Source organism: Urocitellus parryii, chromosome 10 (genome assembly GCF_045843805.1).
Source record: "Urocitellus parryii isolate mUroPar1 chromosome 10, mUroPar1.hap1, whole genome shotgun sequence".
NCBI lineage: Eukaryota > Metazoa > Chordata > Mammalia > Rodentia > Sciuridae > Urocitellus > Urocitellus parryii.
In genome coordinates, this window is record NC_135540.1 from 627,734 (window position 1) to 648,072 (window position 20,339).

Genomic DNA, 20,339 nt, shown 5'->3' on the forward strand with positions numbered 1-20,339 from the left:
GACCTGGCACCGCATCAAGGTGTGTGCTGGGGAGACAGGCGCCTTCCAGCTGCCTGAGCTTGAGCAGGCTGAGGAGCAGCGGCAGACAACGAGGCTCTGGGGCCCCCACTTCTGGAAGGTAGAGCAGAGGTTAGCAGGTGACCGCTTTCCTCACCTCCAGCCAGCCTTACCAGGAGAGAAGGGCTCCACTTCTCTTAAGTCTCTGTCTGGGATTTTCAGTCACTCCTCTTGACTAACAAAACAACCGAACGAGCCGTGGAGCAGAGGAAGGTGGAAGGACTCCATGTGGCACTGTGTTCAGGAGACTGTGGAGGGTTTGTGACGGCCTCACCTTTGAGCAGTGTCTCTGGCCTGAGGAGGGAGGCGAGCTCCCAGAGCAGGGAAACAGTTAGCACAAGTCCAGAAGGGAGCGTGCTCTGTGCCAGAGCCAGGGGCTGATGTGGCCCGCCTCCCAGCACCTGCTCTCCGAGGCTCGGCTCCTGCTCAGCCACGTGTCCCTCACAATGCCCCCCACGTACCCTCAAGAGTGAAGCCGCTCTGTGGACTGAGCGTCCACGTTCACTCTTGACTCAGGGCCAGCTCTGTGGGTGCCCACAGGTCTCCAGAGATGTCCCGGTCCATAGTGTTCATTTTGATTATGAGTGATCCGCCATTCTGTTCTAATTCACGGGTACGTCTCTTGCCACCTCGACTGAGGTACAGCGTCAGGACCACACTGTAAAAAGTCTTTCAAGTCCCCTTTGGCTGTGGTCTCTTCCAACCAAGGTGAGGGATAGGAGCTCTGTGGGTCCGTGGATGCACCCTCCTTCATATCTCACAAGCTGGAACAATGGAGAGAAGCTGATGTTCCCCGTTCCTTTCTTCTGCCAGGAAGATATGAGTAGCTGAAGTATTCGGTGCTATATATAGTCCATGAGGTCAGTGGATGCCAGTCTCCTCAGAGAGGCTCAGTCCCGCTCGAGTCAGAGCTGGGGACCATGCCGTCCCAGGTTCAAGGATAAAACCCATAAGGCCCAAGCGCCATCTCCGCCATCTCCTCCACCTCCAGGTCTCGTCCAGGATCGCCCTTGCTCCCAGGCCCCGTCCAGCGTCCAGCAGCAAGGTGAGTACGTCGCTCCCCGAGGTTGCTGTCCAGGAGGCTCAGGGCAGGGTGCAGCAGCGCACTCTTGCTGAGGGGCAGCTGTGCGGGCCAGTGGTCAGGCGCTGACCCAGGGCCTGTTTGTTCTGGTGCCCTCCTCTCTCTCCCTTGCTGGGATGGACGGACCAGACGTGGGTACACTCGAAGGCCAAGGAGACAATGGTGGGTTAAAAATAACCCTGGACGGGCAGCTCTCCTACCTCACTGCTGGGGGACATGGTGTGAGTGCACAGGAAGGACTGGCCCGACACCCCTGTCACCAGATGTCACCCGACAGGGATGCACAGCCAGGTCCTCCAACAGAGAGCAGCAGGGCTCAGAACGGGCAGCTCTCGGGGAGGGCGGCTGCCTCAGTGACGCCCCACTCTGCCTACAGGGACCTGATCCATGCTGTCACACGGTGCCCTGGTGAAGCAGAGGAGGCAGCAGGCGACCGCCATCATGAGGGAAGTCCACGGAAACGGTACCGATGCGCGTCCGCGGCACTAGCAGCTCACACTAACTCTGGTGCTGGCGTCCTGGGGCTCCTGTCCCCCCTGGGCGGAGAGCTATTTTCAGATGAGCAACTGCAGGGGGCTGAGGCGAGCGAGCGGCAGCTGAGGCCCGTCCTGCTCGCTGGCTGTGGCCTGGCCCTCCTCTCCTGCTGGGACGGGCCTTGCACCAGCTGGTCTCCAGGCACATCCACCCGCGTTCTGCCCCCTTTCCCCAGGAGCTGCCGGGGAAATTCTGTCTGTGCGCTCGTCTGGCCCCGCAGCCAGCCTCCACGTCATACTGACTCACTAACATCCTGTGTGCGAGACCCACGAGGGCTTGTAGTTTCTGAGGAAGACAGAAAAAGTCCCCGTAGTCCCCAAACACTGACTGGGGACACTTCTCCATAGTTAGACGGGGGTATTCCCAGTGGATTCCACCTCGTCTTGGCAGAGCCTGTGAGTGCCTCTGGCTTTGCATTTTGATCGCTGTGAAGGGAATTCGATTCTGCCCATGAGCAAAGCCAGCAGCAGTCCCAGGCTCAGCAGAGTACCCAGATCTGCAAGGGCCGAGGCGAGCCACCCTGACACGCTGTGGCACTTGGCCTGCCGGCCGTCCCACCAGGAACACGGGACGCAGCCCTTCGCCACAGCCAGCCGAGGCTGGGGCTGAGGCGCAGGGGCACTGGTGACCGTGAGCGGCGTCCTCCTTGGCACCTACCATGACCTGGGACTCTCAGGTGGCCCCCCTCCTCGCCGTGTCCTCCCTGAGTCAAGGTGGCACTAGTGCCCTGGGCCAGCCTGTGTGGCTGTGTTGCGTGACCCCCAGCAAGCGTCCTCCTGCTCCCATGCGGCCTGGTGACAGCTGAGGTCCTGGGGTCTAGCGGGTTTTCTGTCTTCTGTGATGTAAAACCACCATCACTGTCCTGGACTGAAGTTTGTCCTCGTGTTTTACTATGATATTGAGTTAGAGTAGAATAAAAGGAGAATAATTCTGAACAAGCTACCAGAACCGAATTGGTACTAATACAAAATTCCAAAATCCAGGCTTCTTTAAATTGTATCTCTGTGCTTCCTGCTTCAGGTTGTTTATTTGAAATTGTTCATACAGTTTTTCTGGTCAAAAAGGCAAAACTCAGACCATGGCTGGAGTCTGAGACAAATTGCTCACCTGGAAACTGGACTGTGGATAACTTGTTTCATTATTGCCTGGAAGTCCTGCCTAAATCAGCCCCTCTGCTGCGCTCTCATTCCAAACCTGGGTTCTCCTGCCCGCTCAGGCTCAGGCTCAGGCCTTTTTGCTTCTTTACAATGTAACTATTGTTCCCGGGAAATGTAAAGGGGAAACACTATCATGCCCTAGAGGAAGAGCCCTCAAACCACTGCTCCGCCAAGGGGACCCTGCCACGCACGACCCTCCCGTTGCAGGTGAGTGCCAGTCCCCTTACGAGTGGCCGCAAGCGCTCAGATGGTGTGGGGTGACCAGGGCTGTCGCCTGAGGAAACCCTCCCACCCCCTTTCCTCCTCGGCTCGCGGCTCTTGTGGGACATCGAGGCAGGCCCTCCTGGCGGCTCCCTTTCCTCGAGGCTCTCGAGGGACGTCACAGCGGCTGCCTCTGGAGGTGGCAGTGCTCTCCCTCTGAGGATGGAGAAGGGACACGTGAGCATCCTGAGGACTACGCCCTGAAGCCTCCAGAGACACGCAGGCAGCCCTCTGCGTGATCTCAGATAAAATGTGCAACCGTTTTGATCTTGATATGAAACAAAATGAGCCCAGTTGGACGGACCATCCTCCGCGAAAATGACAGGAGCGGGGTGTTTCCAGTCCCCTCCCCTCCCCTGTGCAGCAGGGTGTCGTTTTCGGTATTTTAAGTCGTTTTGCATTATTGTCACACGCCAGAGACACTCAGCCCCAGGAGGAGGACGAGCAGTAGCCATGGGCCAGCAAAGCCAGGGCCTCTAGACACTAGAGGCGAACTCCACGAGGGCCTGGTGGGGAGAGGCCAGAGCGGGAGGGGGGAGCAGCCTCAGGGCCTGCCGAGGCCGATGCGAGTGCAGGGTGCAGGAGGGCTGCTGAAAGGTGGACGGCTCCCCTCCACCATGACTGCACCAAGTCCAGCACGGTCCCCTCTGAGCTGGGGTCAGATTGTGTACCTGGAGCAAATATGCCACACGCCCACAACCAGGGCTCTCAGGTGGCCCCTCCTCCTCATCGTGTCCTTGCTGTGTCTAAGGATGGCCACTGCCAGGATCCCCAAGGTGGCACTAGTGCTCGGGCCAGGCTGTGTGGCAGTGTTGCATGACAGATCCACAGAAGCCCCTGCACTTTTGCAAAGTCTTCTCAGCCACAGCTGCTGGCATCTGGCAGGTGCTACCGCGGGAGACAGGAACACAAGAAGCATCTAGCCATTCTGCACAGGGGTCAGTGGTGGATGCCGGAGCCCAACCTATCACCTGGAGTCCACGCCTAATTCCCAGGACCAGCCAAGGTCCTCCCCTCATTTCAACCTGAACACTGAAAGCAGAGGGGAGCGGGGAAGATAAAGGACAGGAGGCATGGCCTGACAGGAACGGACGGCACAGTGGGCAGAGGCAGGACGGACCTGGCAGCAGCTGGTGACCGCGGATGGGAAGGAGTCGACCTACAGGCCCGGGTGAGGCTGCAGCAGGCTGCCTGAGTGCAGCCCGGGCTGCCTGGCAGCTCAGCGGGCGTCAGAGGCAGGAGGGCAGAGCTGGGCCTGCAGGCGCCCCACAGGGTCCCCGCCGGCCCTGTGGGTGTTTTCCTCCTCACTGGCAGCAGCTTTCCCGGCAGACAGACAAGAACTGGGCAGATTATTTTGGTAATTTCAGGAAGAGAGTTTGCTCTGTGGTCTGAAAACAGGAAGCCCTGTTCTAAATGCAGCGCTGCTGTGGACATGGGACCCAGGCTGGCTGCCCACCAGCCTCCCACTCCCCAGGGGAAGGTGGCCAGGAGAGCTCCCCTGAGCTCCACCCTCCCAGATCCCGACTCCTGAGTGGCTTGGCAGTCAGGCCTCAGACACCTCTCCACCATGCAAGGAGCCCGCAGTGTTGACCCAGGGCCCAGGGCCCTTTGGAAAATGGAGTCCAGGCTCAGGCTTCTGAAGAAAGACCCCCAGCAGCCTTTGTCTGCACGAGTGTCTTGGGAGAGTGAATCACACCAGGACGGCCTCACCTACCTGGGGTCAAAGGTGAAACGCTGGAGGGACAGAAGAGGGGTCTTCCTTTGTGGGGTTGACCTTTCCACATCAGCCTTCGCATAAAACCAAGAGCAGCCAGAGCCGGCAGCACACCGGGTATGGAGCCTGGCCAACGGTCACACCTGGTGGACTCAGGCTTCCCGAGCATCGGCCTTGACAGGGCACCCAGGACTGGTCCCAGAGGACCGGCCCAATCTGCCTTACAACAAAGCCCAAACTGCAGAGCCTCGTCCCAGCTGTTGTCTCTGGTCTTTGTCGGGTCTAATATCCTTCTGATATAGTTCTCTCTGGTTCCGTTTGGATTCTGTCACAGTAGCTGATGGTTCTGTCTGTGTCATTCCACACATTGGTGACTCATTTCTTAAACGCTTAGGGGTTTATGCAGCACTAGTGTTTTCATTAATGGCAAATTTCCAAAGATTTTGTAAAATAGTCTGAAAAGTCAAATTAAGACAAAGATACATGAAATAGGAAAATGAAAAATCCAGGTGGGTTCTTAAATCTTTTTATCTAGAAAAAAATCATCAGTGAATTTTATCAATTAGAACCTTATCAGGCCTTATTCAGAACCGTAGTCTGGACTGTGATTTTAATGGTGTATATTATGCACTATGTTGCATTATGCACAATACATCTTTTCTTTCTTTCCTCTTCCTCCTTCCATCCTGCCTGCCTGCCTTCTTTCTTTCTTTCTTGTACCGGGGATTGAACTCAGGAGCATTAACCACTGAGCCACATTGCCAGTCCTTTTTATATTTTTATTTTGATACAGAGTCTCACTAAGTTGCTTAGGTCCTGGTAAAGTGGCTGAGGCTGGCTTTGAACTTGTGATCCTCCTGCCTCAGCCTCCTGAGTTGCTGAGATTACTAGTGTGGCAACTGCGTCCAGCTGTATATCTACCCGTCTTCCTGTGGACATATGAAAGTGTGCTACACAAGCACAGGCCGGATCTCTGTGCCTCCATCAGGCCTCTGAATTAAGTCAGCATGCCCACAACTCAGCCGCCTGCCAGGGCTCACCTCTTCTTTCCAACGTCAGGACTGCTGAAGCCAGGCATCCATGGGGGGCTGTTTGAAAGGTCTTTTGTCCTCCAGATAACTGCAGGTGGACGTCAGTGTCAAGTGCAGATTGGGTCCACTGACCGACCTCAGTCTGACCACTGTGGCTGACATCAGCAGTGAAGCATGCTTGAACATATTATTCTCAATAGATGACCTAATGTCACAAACACAACCTGAAAGGCACGAGGCAGCATGAGTAGCCGGGGTTGGAGCTGTGACTGACCAAGCAAAGATGAACACGCCTTCAAACGCCACACAGGGCGTCCATTTATGGGCAGAGGAGGGCAGAACGTGGAATCTCTGTGCTCAGGGGCAGCATGCCATACAGGAAGACTCAGAAACCAGTGAGAGGCATAGATCTTCACCCATAGTGGCCCTCAGCCCTGGGAGGGAGGGGCAGTGAGTGACAGGAGGGACAGACCTGGATTCCAGCACACAGTGGCCCTGTCCCCTGGAAGGTGGAGGAGTGGCAGGAGGGACAGACCTGGATCCCCAGCACACAGTGGCCCTGTCCCCTGGAAGGTGGAGGAGTGGCAGGAGGGACAGACCTGGATCCCAGCACACAGTGGCCCTGTCCCCTAAAGGTGGAGGTGGAGGAGTGACAGGAGGGACAGACCTGGATCCCAGCACACAGTGGCCCTGTCCCCTGAAGGTCAAGGTGGAGGAGTGGCAGGAGGGACAGACCTGGATCCCAGCACACAGTGGCCCTGTCCCCTGAAGGTGGAGGTGGAGGAGTGACAGGAGGGACAGACCTGGATCCCAGCACACAGTGGCCCTGTGCCCTGGAAGGTGGAGGAGTGACAGGAGGGACAGACCTGGATCCCAGCACACAGTGGCCCTGTCCCCTGAAGGTGAAGGTGGAGGAGTGACAGGAGGGACAGACCTGGATCCCAGCACACAGTGGCCCTGTCCCCTGAAGGTGAAGGTGGAGGAGTGACAGGAGGGACAGACCTGGATCCCAGCACACAGTGGCCCTGTCCCCTGAAGGTGAAGGTGGAGGAGTGACAGGAGGGACAGACCTGGATCCCAGCACACAGTGGCCCTGTTCCCTGAAGGTGGAGGTGGAGGAGTGACAGGAGGGACAGACCTGGATCCCAGCACACAGTGGCCCTGTCCCCTGAAGGTCAAGGTGGAGGAGTGGCAGGAGGGACAGACCTGGATCCCAGCACACAGTGGCCCTGTCCCCTGAAGGTGGAGGTGGAGGAGTGACAGGAGGGACAGACCTGGATCCCAGCACACAGTGGCCCTGTCCCCTGGAAGGTGGAGGAGTGGCAGGAGGGACAGACCTGGATCCCAGCACACAGTGGCCCTCCCACAGTTGGAGAGTCACTGTGTGACAGGGCTGCAGCCCCAGACCTTCCTGGCACTGTGCCTTTGACTTGGAGGAGTGAGGGAGAGGTCCTCCTTCCCAGCCCACGGTGGTCCTAGATATCCATCCGGCTGCCGTTCCAGACCCGTCTCCCAGGAAGGGAAAGGAGGACAAGCTGGGCAGGTTGATTGTGTTCTTGTCTTTCTCTGTGTTGACGTCACATACACCCAGTATTGATGGTGTGTCCAACTCTGTGCTGTCGACATGTGGCAGAAGATACCGTGACCTGAGCAGTTGTGCAGGTTCTGGGTGTGAATGCTCCTGGTGTCTAACTCAAGCTGCCATCAGAGACGCAGCACATGCAGATGTGGGTTCAGGGGACACTGGCTCACTCTAGTATCCTCTGCTGCAGAACAGCAGAGCAAACACCTGCTGTCCCAGGCAGATGCAATAGACGTAAGTCATCCCTCGAGCTTCCCCCTTGGAAAAAGTGGCAGAAGAACCCTGAGATGATACTGTTTATGACTGCTTGTTCTTTATTTTTAATATTTATCTTTTAGTTGAAGTTCCAGTACCTTTATTTTTTAAATTTGTTTTTATGTGGTGCTGAGGATTAAACCCAGGGCCTTGCACATGCTAGGCAAGCGCTCTACTGCTGAGCCACAAGCCCCTGACTGCTTGTTCTTGATGGAATTTGTTTAATTGTTATGCTCACATAATTTAATTTTAAGGCCGCTGAGAGACACTGGCTCACAGATCCCTCGACCGTCGTCCTTCCAGTGCTTCTGACCCAAGACGGGCTAGACCCGGTGGACGCTGGAGCAGGAGGCAGAAGGCTCAAGGAGGGGGTGGGCAGTCAGTTCTCAGCGTGACTCCTCCTCCTCCTTTCTGCCTGCTTCTCCTCTCCGGTGCAGAGTAGTCACAGACACGGGCCTTGAGGGTGGCTCCTTTCTCCAGGTGCCTCCCTGGAGGCCGTAGGCTCCCTGTGGCTCCCAGGGTACATTTCCTCCCACGGTAGCAGGTGTGACATTGGCACACTGCCAGAGAGGAGTGACTTTCCTGTGGACTCCAAGGTGCAGGCCATGGGGGTAAATGCGATTTCAAATTCCTCTTCTGTCTGCTCCTCTTCCCCTTTGAGGACCCCCCTCCCTGGCTTCTGGGTCTCACCCTGGCTGGGACTCCAGCCTCAATCTGCATTTTAGACCTCAGTCAGTCAGTGAGAGGAGCCAGGCAGAAACTGGGCCTGCTGAGCGCAGCACAAGACCAGAGCAGTGCCCTGGTGGCCCGGGGGAGGTTCCCAGGAGGTCCCCTGGCCCCAGGGTGGGCTTGGTGCAGAGCCTGGCCCCATGTGCCACCAGGACTGGCCAGCGGTGCCTGCACAGTCTGATCCCCTCGGCAGGCAGAGCCGCCCTGGCACATCTGCCAGCAAAGCACCCTGCTGGCTCCTGTCCTCCCAGGTCCCGTCCCCGCCTCCATCCACAGGGGCCCGGAGACTGTGGTCGACCTCCAGGGCCAGGTGGTGGTGATCACCTAGGTCACAAGTCCTCTTTGAAGCACTGGTGGTGTGACCTCGACAGGGCTGTTGGAAGAGGGAACTGATAGACACACCTCTGGCTTCTGTCTCGTGGCCCTCGAGTCAAAAACTTATTCCACCAGCAACACCTGGAACCACTCTCCTGCACTCTGTCCTTCACGTTGCTCCAATTGGCAGCATCAGGGGGTGGAGCCAGTGGAAGCAGAGGCCTGCTCTGGCCTCTTGTTGAGGTCAGAGGCCCGGTGTGAGGAGGCAGGCCTGCCTGGGAGGACCGACTCAACCTCTGTGTCCCTGGCGGCTGCTTCTTGGAGTGTTGGCTAGTTTCTGAGAATATCCTGTTGGGAAGGTTTCTCAGGAAATTTTAATTTTGTTTAAAAGCATTATTATTTTTTAAAATATTTTTTAGCTATAGATGGACACAATACCTTCATTTTATTTATTTATTTTTAATGTGGTTCTGAGGATCAAACCCAGTGCCTTACACGTGCCAGGCAAGCGCTCTGCCACTGAGCCACAACTCCAGCCCCCAAAGCATAATTTGTAATAGGTAATCCCATGACAGAGTGCGTAGTTCTAGAAAAGGCTGGATTGGCAAAGCCTGGACTTTGGTTTTCCATTTTAGTGTCCTGTTCTTTCTCCGCTGACTGGGTCCTTTTCAGACGCACTTGGAGACAGATTCCCCTTTCTCTTGGTTTTACATCAAACTAATTCAGGAATACCATCTCTTTCCTTTTTTATTATATTTTTAATCTCAAGGACACTTGCTATTTTGATTCTAGAACTAAGATGTTGAAATGGCCCGTTTCTGTAACGCTGCCCCGTTTTTCAGGGTTCTCAGACACTGAGCAGCGCCCTGCGCTCTGCGGCACAGGCAGAGACTTCAGGGTGAGTGTGTGCTCCCTGTGGAGCTCCACGCTGGCCACACCCCAGGAAGGGGTGGTGCCCTGGCTCTCCCACTCGGCCCTGCTCCTCTTGTGCAGGCTCTTCCTGCCCTCCCTGGGGATGCAAGGGCACTGCCCTTTCTTCTGTTTTCACTGTGAGAGGGGCTGGTTGCACAGGGCCAGGTGGGAGCTGGGGCTCCCTGCTTGGGCCGACTCCAGCTCAGGTCTCCTTGTGACTTCCGGGTGGATGGAGGGTGGGCTCTCGCAGTCTGCACACATCACGGGGAGGCAGCTCAGCCTCCTGATTTCAGAACAAAACTCTGGCTCTCCTGGTGGACATGTAGCCGTGGCGGGTGAGGTCAGGGTCCCCTGGTGCGTTCCTGAGAGAGGCCTTTGTCACTGTGCCCCGTTGCCTTGCTAAGTCCTCTTCCTCCTAGCCCTGGGCTGGTGCGAAGGCTCTCTGACCTCAGCTGCAGGGCCCAGGTGGTTGGGGCTAGAATAACACAGAGAATCCGCCCCTGCCCCTCCCGGGTCCCGCCCGGCACAGCTGCCTCCCCTCCGGGCTTCATGGTGGGTAGTGCTTGCCCTGCCACACCTCGGCTGTCAGCAGGCCTCCCAGACGGGCTGGGAAAGGTCTCCACCTTCCCAGAAGTACAAGTCCTGATATTATTATGACGCTCAAAACTGGTGAAGTGCTCCCCAATGTGCTCTCAAAACATAAAGTAGCTTTTGCAAAGCAAAATGGGGCATATCTAATAAATAAGTCTGTTGTCTCACCCTAAGCACTACCGAAGACCTCCAAATCAAGTTCTCTGTGTCTCACCATCTAACAACGTCACTTCAACAAAATGATTTTTCTTCCTGTGCCTTTAATAGCAGCCTGCAGTTGGCTGTGCCGAACTGTGCTCCTGACTCAAGAAGCAGGTGGAAGAGTTCAATGTCTCTGGATGTAGGAAAAGCTTATTAGAGCTGGGACTGACACTCGTTTACTCAGGACACAGCACTACACCCTAGAGATACTGAGGACACAGCACTGAAACCTAGAGAGAGCTCAGATCATAGAGGGATTCTGTGTCATGGGAACGTGCAAGGCAGGGACAACTGCAGAGGGGACTCCAGGGGAGGAGCTCCCAGAGGTGACCGGGAGCTGCTCTGGGAGCCCCCAGTGGGCTGGGCACGGCTCGAGCTGACACAGAAACACAGGGGGGCGGGGAGAAAAACGGCCTGTTAGGACAGCTGTGAAGGGCACTGTCAGAGCACCCCATATGACAAGGCCACACTGTGCCCGAAGCAAGGACAGCGCGCTCTGCTCCACCCGCTCTGCTGGCCAGCCCCACACCAGGGCTTGCAGGAAGTCTCCCGTTCCCTTCTCATGTCAACCCTTTGAGAACTCATCATCACTATTATTAGCCACACTTCAGAGGTGAGAAAGCTAGTGTCACATCCGGACTCCTGCAGGTAGCCAGGAGCAGGGCAGGGTTTCCCCAGGGCTGCCATGGCAGAGCAGCACCTGGGTCCCCGGCAGCAGTAGGCGGGGCTCTAGAGCCCAGAACAGGGACACTCCCTGCAGGTTTTCATGCATGTGCACCTTGTGTTGCAGATGCAGGCAGCATGGACCTGGGCAAGAAGGTCAGCGTCCCCAGAGACATCATGGTGGAGGAGTTATCCCACCTCGGCAATCGCGGCGCCAGGCTGTTTAAGATGCGTCAGAGGAGGTCTGACAAGTACACGTTTGAGAACTTCCAGTACGAAACTAAAGTGCAGAGAAACGTAGGTATAACTGAGCTGCTGTCTAAACCAGCGGGCCACGTGTGCCTGCCTCACCAGACTCCCAAACAGGTTGCTCTACATACTTTCTTCCAGTTGAATCTGTGAGACGTTGTGTTTTGTGGTAATGAATACCTTAGGTGGAGAAACAAAAGAAGCATTATGTATGGTGTGAGCCAGCTTGGGTTCAATAGGGACATTGTGACCTGCAGACTTGGCACCAGGAGTTTGTTTCTTTCGGCAAAGCCAGGGTGAGGGAGTGGGGAGAAGCAGGGCTAAAAGTTTCCAGGGTCTTATCGCCACCAGTTGAATGTTTGGGATGCAAACACATCCCAAGCACACAGTGATCCCCAAAGCGAGGACAAGCACAGTCTGGCCAAATGCCCTACCCCTGCCCCCAAGACTCTGGGAGCCACCGACCCAGGGCTACTCTCAGCACTTGTTCACATCCTGTAGGGAAGCTTGGTGCCAGTCAGTGACAAAACCACAGCCGACACAACTCTAGACAAAGGTTTGCCCAGCTGAAAGCTGATAACAAATTAACTAATGCAGCCCTGCCTTACCTATTGTGGCGACACTATCGTCCCCGACACGCCATTAGTGCAATTGCTGAGGAAGGAACTCTCAACTACCAGGCACAAAGAGTCAGAGAAACCCTGGGAGGGACAGTGGGGACCACAACAAATGTGCTCCATGGCTAGGTCTCCTGGAGCTGGGGGTCTGCTGTCTACCTGCCGGCTTACCTGGACACCACCTGTGCTAGGGCTCCTGGAGCTGAGGGTCTGCAGTCTACCTGCCAGCTTACCTGGACACCACCCATGTTAGGTCTCCTGGAGCTGGGGGTCTGCAGTCTACCTGCCGGCTTACCTGGACACCACCTGTGCTAGGGCTCCTGGAGCTGGGGGTCTGCAGTCTACCTGCAGGCTTACCTGGACACCACCTGTGCTAGGTCTCCTCCTGGAGTTGGGGGTCTGCAGTCTACCTGCAGGCCTACCTGGACACCACCTGTGCTAAGTCACCTGGAGATGGAAGGGCTGCAGTCTACCTGCAGGCCTACCTGGACACCACCTGTGCTAAGTCACCTGGAGATGGAAGGGCTGCAGTCTACCTGCCGGCTTACCTGGACACTACCTGTGCTAGTCTCCTTCCAGAGTTGGGAAGGTCTGCTGTCCACCTGCAGATTTATGAGTGCTCCCGCCTGCCTCTCCAGCAGGTTGTGGATGGATGGCCACTTGTTTTAAGCAGACTGATCTACTAGGTTCTTTTACCAGAATTACTAAAACAAATACAGAATGCAATATCTATACCCATAAACCACATCTCATTAATTCCTCAAGTTTCTCTTCACTTTGCTATGCTTATTAATAGTAAGTGTTGAGAAAACACTTTAAATTAGAAATTTCATTTACCCAGGGGTGAGGGACCAGGGACCCAGGGGTGAGCTCAGTGGTAGAGCATGAATGAGGCCTGCGTTCAATCCCCAGCACAGCACAGAAACACACAATGATAACGAGATGCTTTTCACATGAATGAGCACTCTTCAACAAGCCTGGATTCAGCCCAACTTGGTTGTGAGTTCCAGTGGACTGCAGCAGTCATGCCCAGCTGCAGCAGACCAGTTGTGAAGGACCACTTTCCACTGGATGGGCTGACAGAGCCACGTGACAATGCACAGTGTCCTCCCGTCAGAAAGTGCCCGTGCTCACACTGTGAGAGCTGAAGAGGGACCCGCATCCCACCCCAGAGCCTGGTTAATAATCGCATGCTTTCATGAGGGGACTTGGTGGAATGATAAGGTGCCTTAGGAACATCTTGAAAAATCGCCTGCACATGAGGCATCTAGAGAAGGAACGGCGCAGTCTGCTTAACCTCCTCCCGATCCCCACGGACGGTCTGCCGACTGCAGGTCTGGGGGAAGTGCCACCAGGCAGGAAGTTCCCTCTAGGCCCAGGTACTCTGGTCACCAGCATCTGCATTGGCTCTGGGGGCAGTGTTCTGGACACCCAAAAATCCGGACACGCTGTGAGAAATCATCGCTCTTCCTAGAAAACTGGGCACTGTTGGATACAACGGCCCCAAAGAGGCTGAAATAAGCCACCGAATGCTGGTAGATAACTCCGCAGTAAGCAGCCAAATCTGATGAGAGGGACTCTCTCTAGGAATGAGAGAGTGTCATTTGGGAAGCTCTGAAGCCTGAAGGCCAGCTCCCAGGGCTCAGCCTGGCCTGGAGCCAGGCAGCCCTCCTGCCTCTGCCACCGGCCTGTGATCTGCAGTGAATTTGAAGTTTCTTTGCCTTTCTGGATTTGTTTCCTCATCTGTAAAATATGGCGGGGACTCAACGGCTCCCTAAGGTGCCTTCTGACAGGAACAATGCGCGGTCTCTGATCTTGCGTGAGACCTGTGGGTACCCTAAACCACTGCAACAGACATCAGCCACTTCCCAGGGTGAGTGTTCCTCAGGAGCAGTGGTGATGCCACGGAGGCCCACAGCTGTGTCCCCCAGACCAAGCTCCACTTATCCGTCGACACTGTGGCCAACATCTACAGAGCCCTGCTACATTCCAGGTACTATGTGGGGAGTTCAAGCACAGATAGATAGCTGGGCACAGTGGCCCAGACCTGGGATCCCTGCGGCTCGGGAGGCTGAGGCAGGAGGATTACAAGTTCAAGGAAAGTCTCAGCAACTTGGCAAGGACCTAGGCAACTTAGCAAGACCCTGTATCAAAATAAAAATATAAAAAGGTTTGAGGGTGTGGCTCAGAGGTCAAGTACCCTGGGGTTCAATCCCCCTTACAAAAGTAATGATACTAATTAATTAATTAAACAAAGTAAACACAGCTTCCATCTAGTAAGGAAGAAACCAAGTACCACTGACAGAAAGTAACTGTGAGCTTGCGATCGGGTCCTTGAACCATCTTTGTATGTCACCTATGTCAGTCTAATGTATCAACCACTTTGGGGAACACACTTTGTGCTTCCCTTGAGCTATAGTATTGTCAAAACCATGACCTAATTATCACCCCTGTTTTAGTATGACGTTCAGGACCTCACACTGTTGAAGATCTAAATCAGATCCTTCACAATCGATTCTATTCATTCAAACAGCAAATATTATTTTAAAACAAAAAGCATGGATTCAGCTTTGAGCTTGCGCTCCTACTGAGGGCCACTGGCAAATTCCAACCACATTCACTTTCGGGGATAAGATAATAAATACAGGAAATGTGTGTTGGTGAAAAGAAGTGGAGAAACACCGCGGCTGCCGGAGCCCGTTCTGAACTGCCTTACTTCTTGGACTAAGGCACAGGAAGAACACGAGGAGAACAGCACCAGGCCACGAGACAGAGGGTGAGTCAGATGAAGGCCTTCCCTCTGTTTCCGACATCTCCAGATCTCCAGGACTCTTGAGAAATGCCGGCCACCATGAGAAGTCATTTTGAAATGAGACCATACTACGTAGACTGGGATTCTGAATATATATTTATTTTGTTCAAAAATGACTTCTATGTATTTGGCACAAAGTACAGAACACACCCCAAAGAATCCCACTTTTTCCCAATGATATTTTAACAGACACCATGTCACATTTTAAGTCACATGCTTCTGCTGGAGTGGTAACAGGCGCCTGTAATCCCAGGACTCAGGAAGCTGAGGCAGGAGGGTTGCAAGTTCCAGGCCAGCCTCAGCAACTCAGCAAGATCCTGTGTCAACATAAAAAATAAAAAGGGCTGGGGTGTGGCTCTGTGGTGAAGCACCCTGGGTTCAATACCCAGTGCCAAAAACAAACCTTACAAGTTTGTGACCTATAAGATGCACTTCCAGCTTTAAATTGTCCACGGTCAGCTTACCTAAGATACAGAGAGATGCGTTTTCCGTGTCCGGCTCTTGTGCGGGGAACCACAGACAACCTGGGGAGCTGCAGTGTGAGGCCGGGGCTAGCTGAGGCGGTCCCTCCTGACCTTAGAGGCTCTCCCTTGGGTGTAGCAGCGGCAGTGGGGTCCAGGCATCTCCTGATAACAGGGGACTGATGGGGAGAGGTGAGTGACTTCCTGTCCACTGTCAGTCCCCTCGAGGGGAGAAGGTCAGTCCTGTACCCTAGGAGACCACTGGTGGTCAGAGAAGGCGCTCACCTCTCCACTGTGCATTGGAGTGTCCTGTATTCACCTCAGCTGTGCTTTTATTTAAAAGTTGGCCTGAACTTTCCACTTTAATGGGTATTATAGATTCAGAAGTTTAAAAAAAACTAGTCAATTAAGCTGAACACTCAAGATCTAAACTCAAACTGCAAAGCGTTGTGTCTATGTGTGTCTGTGACAGTGCTTTGCCTTTAGCAATTGATTATCAAAGTCGTGTTTAAGCAAAACTTTATCATAGAACAAAGGAAAAATCATGACTGGGCTCTGTGAGATTCAAACCAGATGATGGATCAGTTGGGGACCCAACGTGACACAGGTGACACAGATGCAGGAACAAAACACAGCTGACAAGAACAGGAAGGAACAGGAGAGGGCCGCAGATGTGGCCGCTGTGCTGAGACGGTGTGGGGTGGCCTGGGGGTGAGGATGGTCAGAAGGAAGGCGGAGGCTTGGAGACAGCCTCAGGAGGAACTTGGGGTGTGGGATGATGCTAGGAGCCACAGCAAAAATATTGATACCGGCACCTTTGGGTTTAGTGACTGCCAGCCAGCCATTCAAATTATGATTATGTTAAGTTACATTATTATGGTAATTGTCTCCTGCTGTTTACCTGGGCCCGGTTCGGGACTCAGGTTACTCATGTCACTCTTGTAATGGGAGAGTTCCCATTGGTTGGGAAAGGATGGTAGGAGGGTGTTCCGGGGGAAGGGGAAGCCCCCCGGCTCAGGTAGAACACACGTGGTGGACCCACTTGTTAGGGGACGCACACGGCCTCTCACAAAATAAAACTTTGTCTCAGTTTGACTGGCTTGTGTTTTTGTGCCCAACCGGGTTGCAAGATTGCAAGCCGGCGTGCACTGACAGCCCAGCAGGGAAGCGCTCAGCAGGGGTGCGGCAGGCAGTGCTCGGCGACAGCAGCGCAGCGGCAGGAGCGGAGCTCAGCCAGCCCGCTCAGCCCGGGCCGGGAAGCCTGCGGCAGGATGACTGGGAAGAGATGGGAGGAAGCAGCTGGGAAGCAGGGGCGTCTGCAGGCAGGGAGCAGACCTAGGAGGGTGCTGCAGACCGCCAGGGTCTGCTGCCTTTCACTGGTTGCCAGCAGGGAGCAGCCCGTAGGAAGGACTCGGGCCACGCTCTGAAGCACCTGGCCCAGGCCCCTGAGGAAGCAGCGCTCCTGGGACTCCGACGGGAGTGTGAGCTAAGGGAGCGTGCAGGTGACCCCAGAAGAGCCTGAGTGGCAGGGACAGGTAGGTGAACCCAGAGGAAGAGTGTGAAACGGGGCACGTGTTTAAATAGCCCCCAGGGACACTCGGGCATGATTTGCTCATTACATTTCCAGCAAACCCTCCACGCAGGGCCCTGAACAGCGCAAGCGAATGGGTGAACCCTGTTCCCAGGGGACCAGGAGTAATGAGCGAAACACACCCAGACCTACACGGCGGAGTTTGGGGAATGACCGGGAGTGCGGGAGGACAGACCTGGGAGGCTGCAGGGAGAGCGGCTGCAGGGACAGAGTGACCGACCCTGGGGATGCACAGAGGGGGTGCGCGGAGCCACCGGGAATCCTTCCAGGTGACCCGCACCTGGGAGTTCTCAGCAGGAGGACTGGTGGACGCTCCAGAACTGATGGCGATGAGACCCGATGGGCAGGTCTGAGTGCCAGGCCAGCTTGGCTCTCTTCAGTGCCCGTGTGAGGGTTGGTGGAGTGAGGCGGGGTGCAAGTGGGTGTGCAGGGCTGAAGCACTGAAGACGCTCACAGGGTTGATGTTTTGCTGTGTAAATCAGCCCCAGGCAGAGACAGCTAGGTCCTACCTCCTGGAACTGAAGTCCTCTTGCTCAATGGTGCTCTTCTTGGAAGTATATGGTTCTAGAACAGGCAAGTAGTGAGTCGGAGGATCCGTGTGACACCAAGGTGACCGTTCACGACCGTCTCATTTTATACTGACTCTGCTCCAAGCCAGAGCTAAGCAGCTCGCAAGAGGACGGAGCAGAACCTCTGGTGTTTTCCTTTGTTTGTTGGTGCGTGACAGTTGCATATGGTGGTGGGAGGCGTGGTGACATGTGGGGATGTGCACAATAATCACAAGGGGCCACTCTATGGATCATCCATTGATTACCATTATTGATGGGAAACCAGGCCTTCTGGACACTGTGGAGGTGAACTGTACACAGGTGGCTGGAGCACGCAGGCCAGGACACCTTTCCTTCTGTCCCCATTGATCAGGCCAGGAGCCTAGTTTATGGCCTTTGTGGTATTTGAATTTTAGGACAAAACAGACTTTTATTACTAAATTTTTGTAAGGTTAAATAAGTATGAAAATGTAAAGGCATATTTGTCACAAAATCTAATAAATTTAGAAATGAAAAAGCATTAGTAAATGTTTTCTACACATTTCACAGAGAACAAAGGTCAGGGTTAGTCTCTGCCGTGCTCTTCACTGCATCTTTCTTTCTGAACTCGATCTTAGGTACCTCTTTTCAAAATACATGTTTTCCAGACATAATCAAGAAAATACTTTGTTAAAAGGGTAAGTCCCAGCTGTACTTCTGAGTACATAATCTATTAGAGGTTCTACTTTTCTCTTTTTAAATGCAAAGTTTTAAGGTAGTAGATCATTGCCGTAGAAGAAATACAAATTGTAATACCAAAATAATTCATTTAAAACCTGAGACAACCATCTCTTTTAAGTGTTTTATTTTCTAAAAGTTTTCCCTCTGTAAATTCATGCATTTATAGTGTGACTGTTCCTTCTGTTGGTGGGGGAGGACTTGGTATGCGAAACTACTATTCAAATTTCATATTAAAATTTAAATTTTTACATAGTAAAGAATCCAAAGCCCAGCTACAAAATACAAGGGTAATTGGCCAGAGAGCTCCACATCATTCAACTAGTGCCCATCAGGAATCGCGGCCACTGGCCTCACAGGAAGGCTCGACCTGGACTTGAGTGATGGACGTGAAGCCCAGGGGCAGACCTGGCGCACAGCAGGGCTCGTTACAGGCAGGTCTGGGTCGGGCACAGGAGAATGCTCAGGAGCAATGGCCTGGGTGAAGCTCCGCCGTGCCGGGGAGGGTGACCCGCGTCTGAGCGTTCTCAACAGACTCTCCTTTTACCAACGCAGCACAGCCTCGCCATGCAGAACGGGAAGCTGGATGGCAGCATCCTGGAGGGGGGCTCCCAGCAGGCCCCCCTGACACCTCCCAACACCCCGGATCCGCGGAGCCCTCCCAACCCAGAGAGCCTCGCTCCAGGTAACTGACCTCAGGGCCGGAACGGTGGAACTGCCGGCCTGAGGCCAGACCCAGGCCTGGGAGCCTTCGTTAAACGCATCAGCTGTTCTCATTAGACACCTGCTTGTGGGTGAGTTAGCGTAAGTGTGCACACTCGGACCTAAAGGGATGGTGCGAGACGTCTAGTGGCCTCGTGCAGCCCCCCAAGGGCTCCTCTGTGTCCCTCCCCTTGAAAGAGGCAGACTCTATTCTTCTAGTACCTATGATTTAGAATCACCACTAGATACCGCGTAGGAGACCTTCCAGAAAAATCCAATACTGCCTATTGAGAGAGGAACTCCCAATATTGCCTCACGAGTAATGAACAAAATGGATTCTTAAAATTTTAGATAATTTTATTTTGAAGTTGGCAATGCCTGTCATTTCTCACAAAATAAACAGTAGATTTAGCAAAAGCGATTAGAGAATTTTTCTCAAAGGGTACCAATAGAGTAGTATTTTTGCAAATACATAAGTGAACCAACTGTAAGACATTAAATCTTATCCAGATGCACATGGAACCTCAGCCTGCTGAGCTGGGGCCTGCCTGCGCCATTCCTAGGAACGCAGTGAGGACTTCCCAGCAGGCCACCAGGCACAGGGCCAGGGCCGGGTTCCTAACCAGCACCCTGACCAGCCTCAGCAGCCACTTTTCACCCCACATTGCAGCAGAAGAGCTTTGGCCTGCTGCTTTCCAGTGTTTGGAGTGGGTTTTTTTTTTTTCTTGTTTATTTGTTTGTTTGTTGAATGGGAAAGGGAGCAGACGGGATGGGGGAGGGGACAGTTCATCTGCCATCACCTGGGGCTCTTGGCACTTAGGACGTTGATTATAAGGTCATCACCCTATACCATGCATCGCAGAGTGGATAGAGTTGGGCCCCACCCCCAAGGGCCACTGCAGCAGACCTTGGGGACAGGGGCACATCCATAATGCATGCAGTCTGCACAAAGGTCCCCACTGTGTGTGCGTCCCACTACCATCAGGAACGGTCACATGTACACGTGGACACACGCCAAGGACAGGAATTGAAAGTGCAAGTTCCTGTAGCTACTTAAAGCTAAGTATCCACTCATTAAACTCTAGAAAGCGTCTGTGAAAACCGAGCAGGGGGAGGGCGAGTTCAGAGGGGCTGGGGAGTTGGTTATGAAGCAGGAGTGCGAGAGGCTGACCCGCTGGCTGGTGAGTTGAAATCGCAACTTCAGGAAGCAAACCATAGCTTAATCCAACTCAGAAAAGTAGTTTTCATTGGTTCACAACTATGCATCCAAAAGCCAGTGTTTCTCAATCAATAGAGTATTATAATGCCACGATACTGTAGAGCTAAAATGTCTTTATTTGAAATCAATCATATTAGAAATGTGCTTTAAAAACAAATAAGAAGCCTTTCATATACACACATATGTATGCATACATACGCATATGTGCATGAATATACACATATACATAAATGTTTATATAGACTCTGTACATGCACACACATATGTAGTATTGCTGAATTGTCACATTACTGAGAGGTTGGACGCATGCACATTTCCTATAAATAATTTAGCATGCCAA

At 53.7% G+C, this 20,339-nt stretch overlaps 2 protein-coding genes and 1 long non-coding RNA gene across 3 annotated transcripts in view; 1 reads left to right on the forward strand and 2 right to left on the reverse strand.

Moving 5' to 3' along the window:
- Window positions 1–908: 908 nt before the first annotated feature.
- Window positions 909–20,339, forward strand: part of Myoz2 (myozenin 2) — a 41,978-nt gene continuing 22,547 nt past the window's right edge. The window contains exons 1-4 of the mRNA XM_026380538.2: window positions 909–1,102; window positions 1,515–1,601; window positions 11,211–11,380; window positions 18,634–18,763. Of these exons, the coding sequence (XP_026236323.2) occupies window positions 1,526–1,601; window positions 11,211–11,380; window positions 18,634–18,763 (376 nt within the window). The 5' untranslated portion in view covers window positions 909–1,102; window positions 1,515–1,525. The remainder of the gene's footprint in view (window positions 1,103–1,514; window positions 1,602–11,210; window positions 11,381–18,633; window positions 18,764–20,339) is intronic.
- Window positions 3,189–5,910, reverse strand: LOC113176125 (uncharacterized). Its single transcript, XR_003300039.2, has 3 exons — window positions 5,845–5,910; window positions 4,805–5,259; window positions 3,189–3,246 (listed from the first exon to the last, which is right to left on the reverse strand). It is a non-coding gene; the product is annotated as an uncharacterized LOC113176125 (long non-coding RNA).
- LOC144257214 (uncharacterized) lies at window positions 6,248–8,279 on the reverse strand. The gene is made up of 3 exons (XM_077803211.1): window positions 8,234–8,279; window positions 7,173–7,500; window positions 6,248–7,139 (listed from the first exon to the last, which is right to left on the reverse strand). Exons 1-3 carry the CDS (start codon window positions 8,277–8,279, stop codon window positions 6,248–6,250), a joined length of 1,266 nt encoding a protein of 421 aa, XP_077659337.1.

Coding starts and splice junctions, on each gene's coding strand:
- LOC144257214 (XM_077803211.1), bottom strand. CDS start 8,279: ATGGCCTGCACCTTGGAGTCCACAGGAAAGTCACTCCTCTCTGGCA. Junction 7,501..8,233: donor AAAGTCACTCCTCTCTGGCA/GTGTGCCAATGT, acceptor ATTCACACCCAG/AACCTGCACAACTGCTCAGG. Junction 7,140..7,172: donor CACTGTGTGCTGGGATCCAG/GTCTGTCCCTCC, acceptor TCCACCTTCCAG/GGGACAGGGCCACTGTGTGC.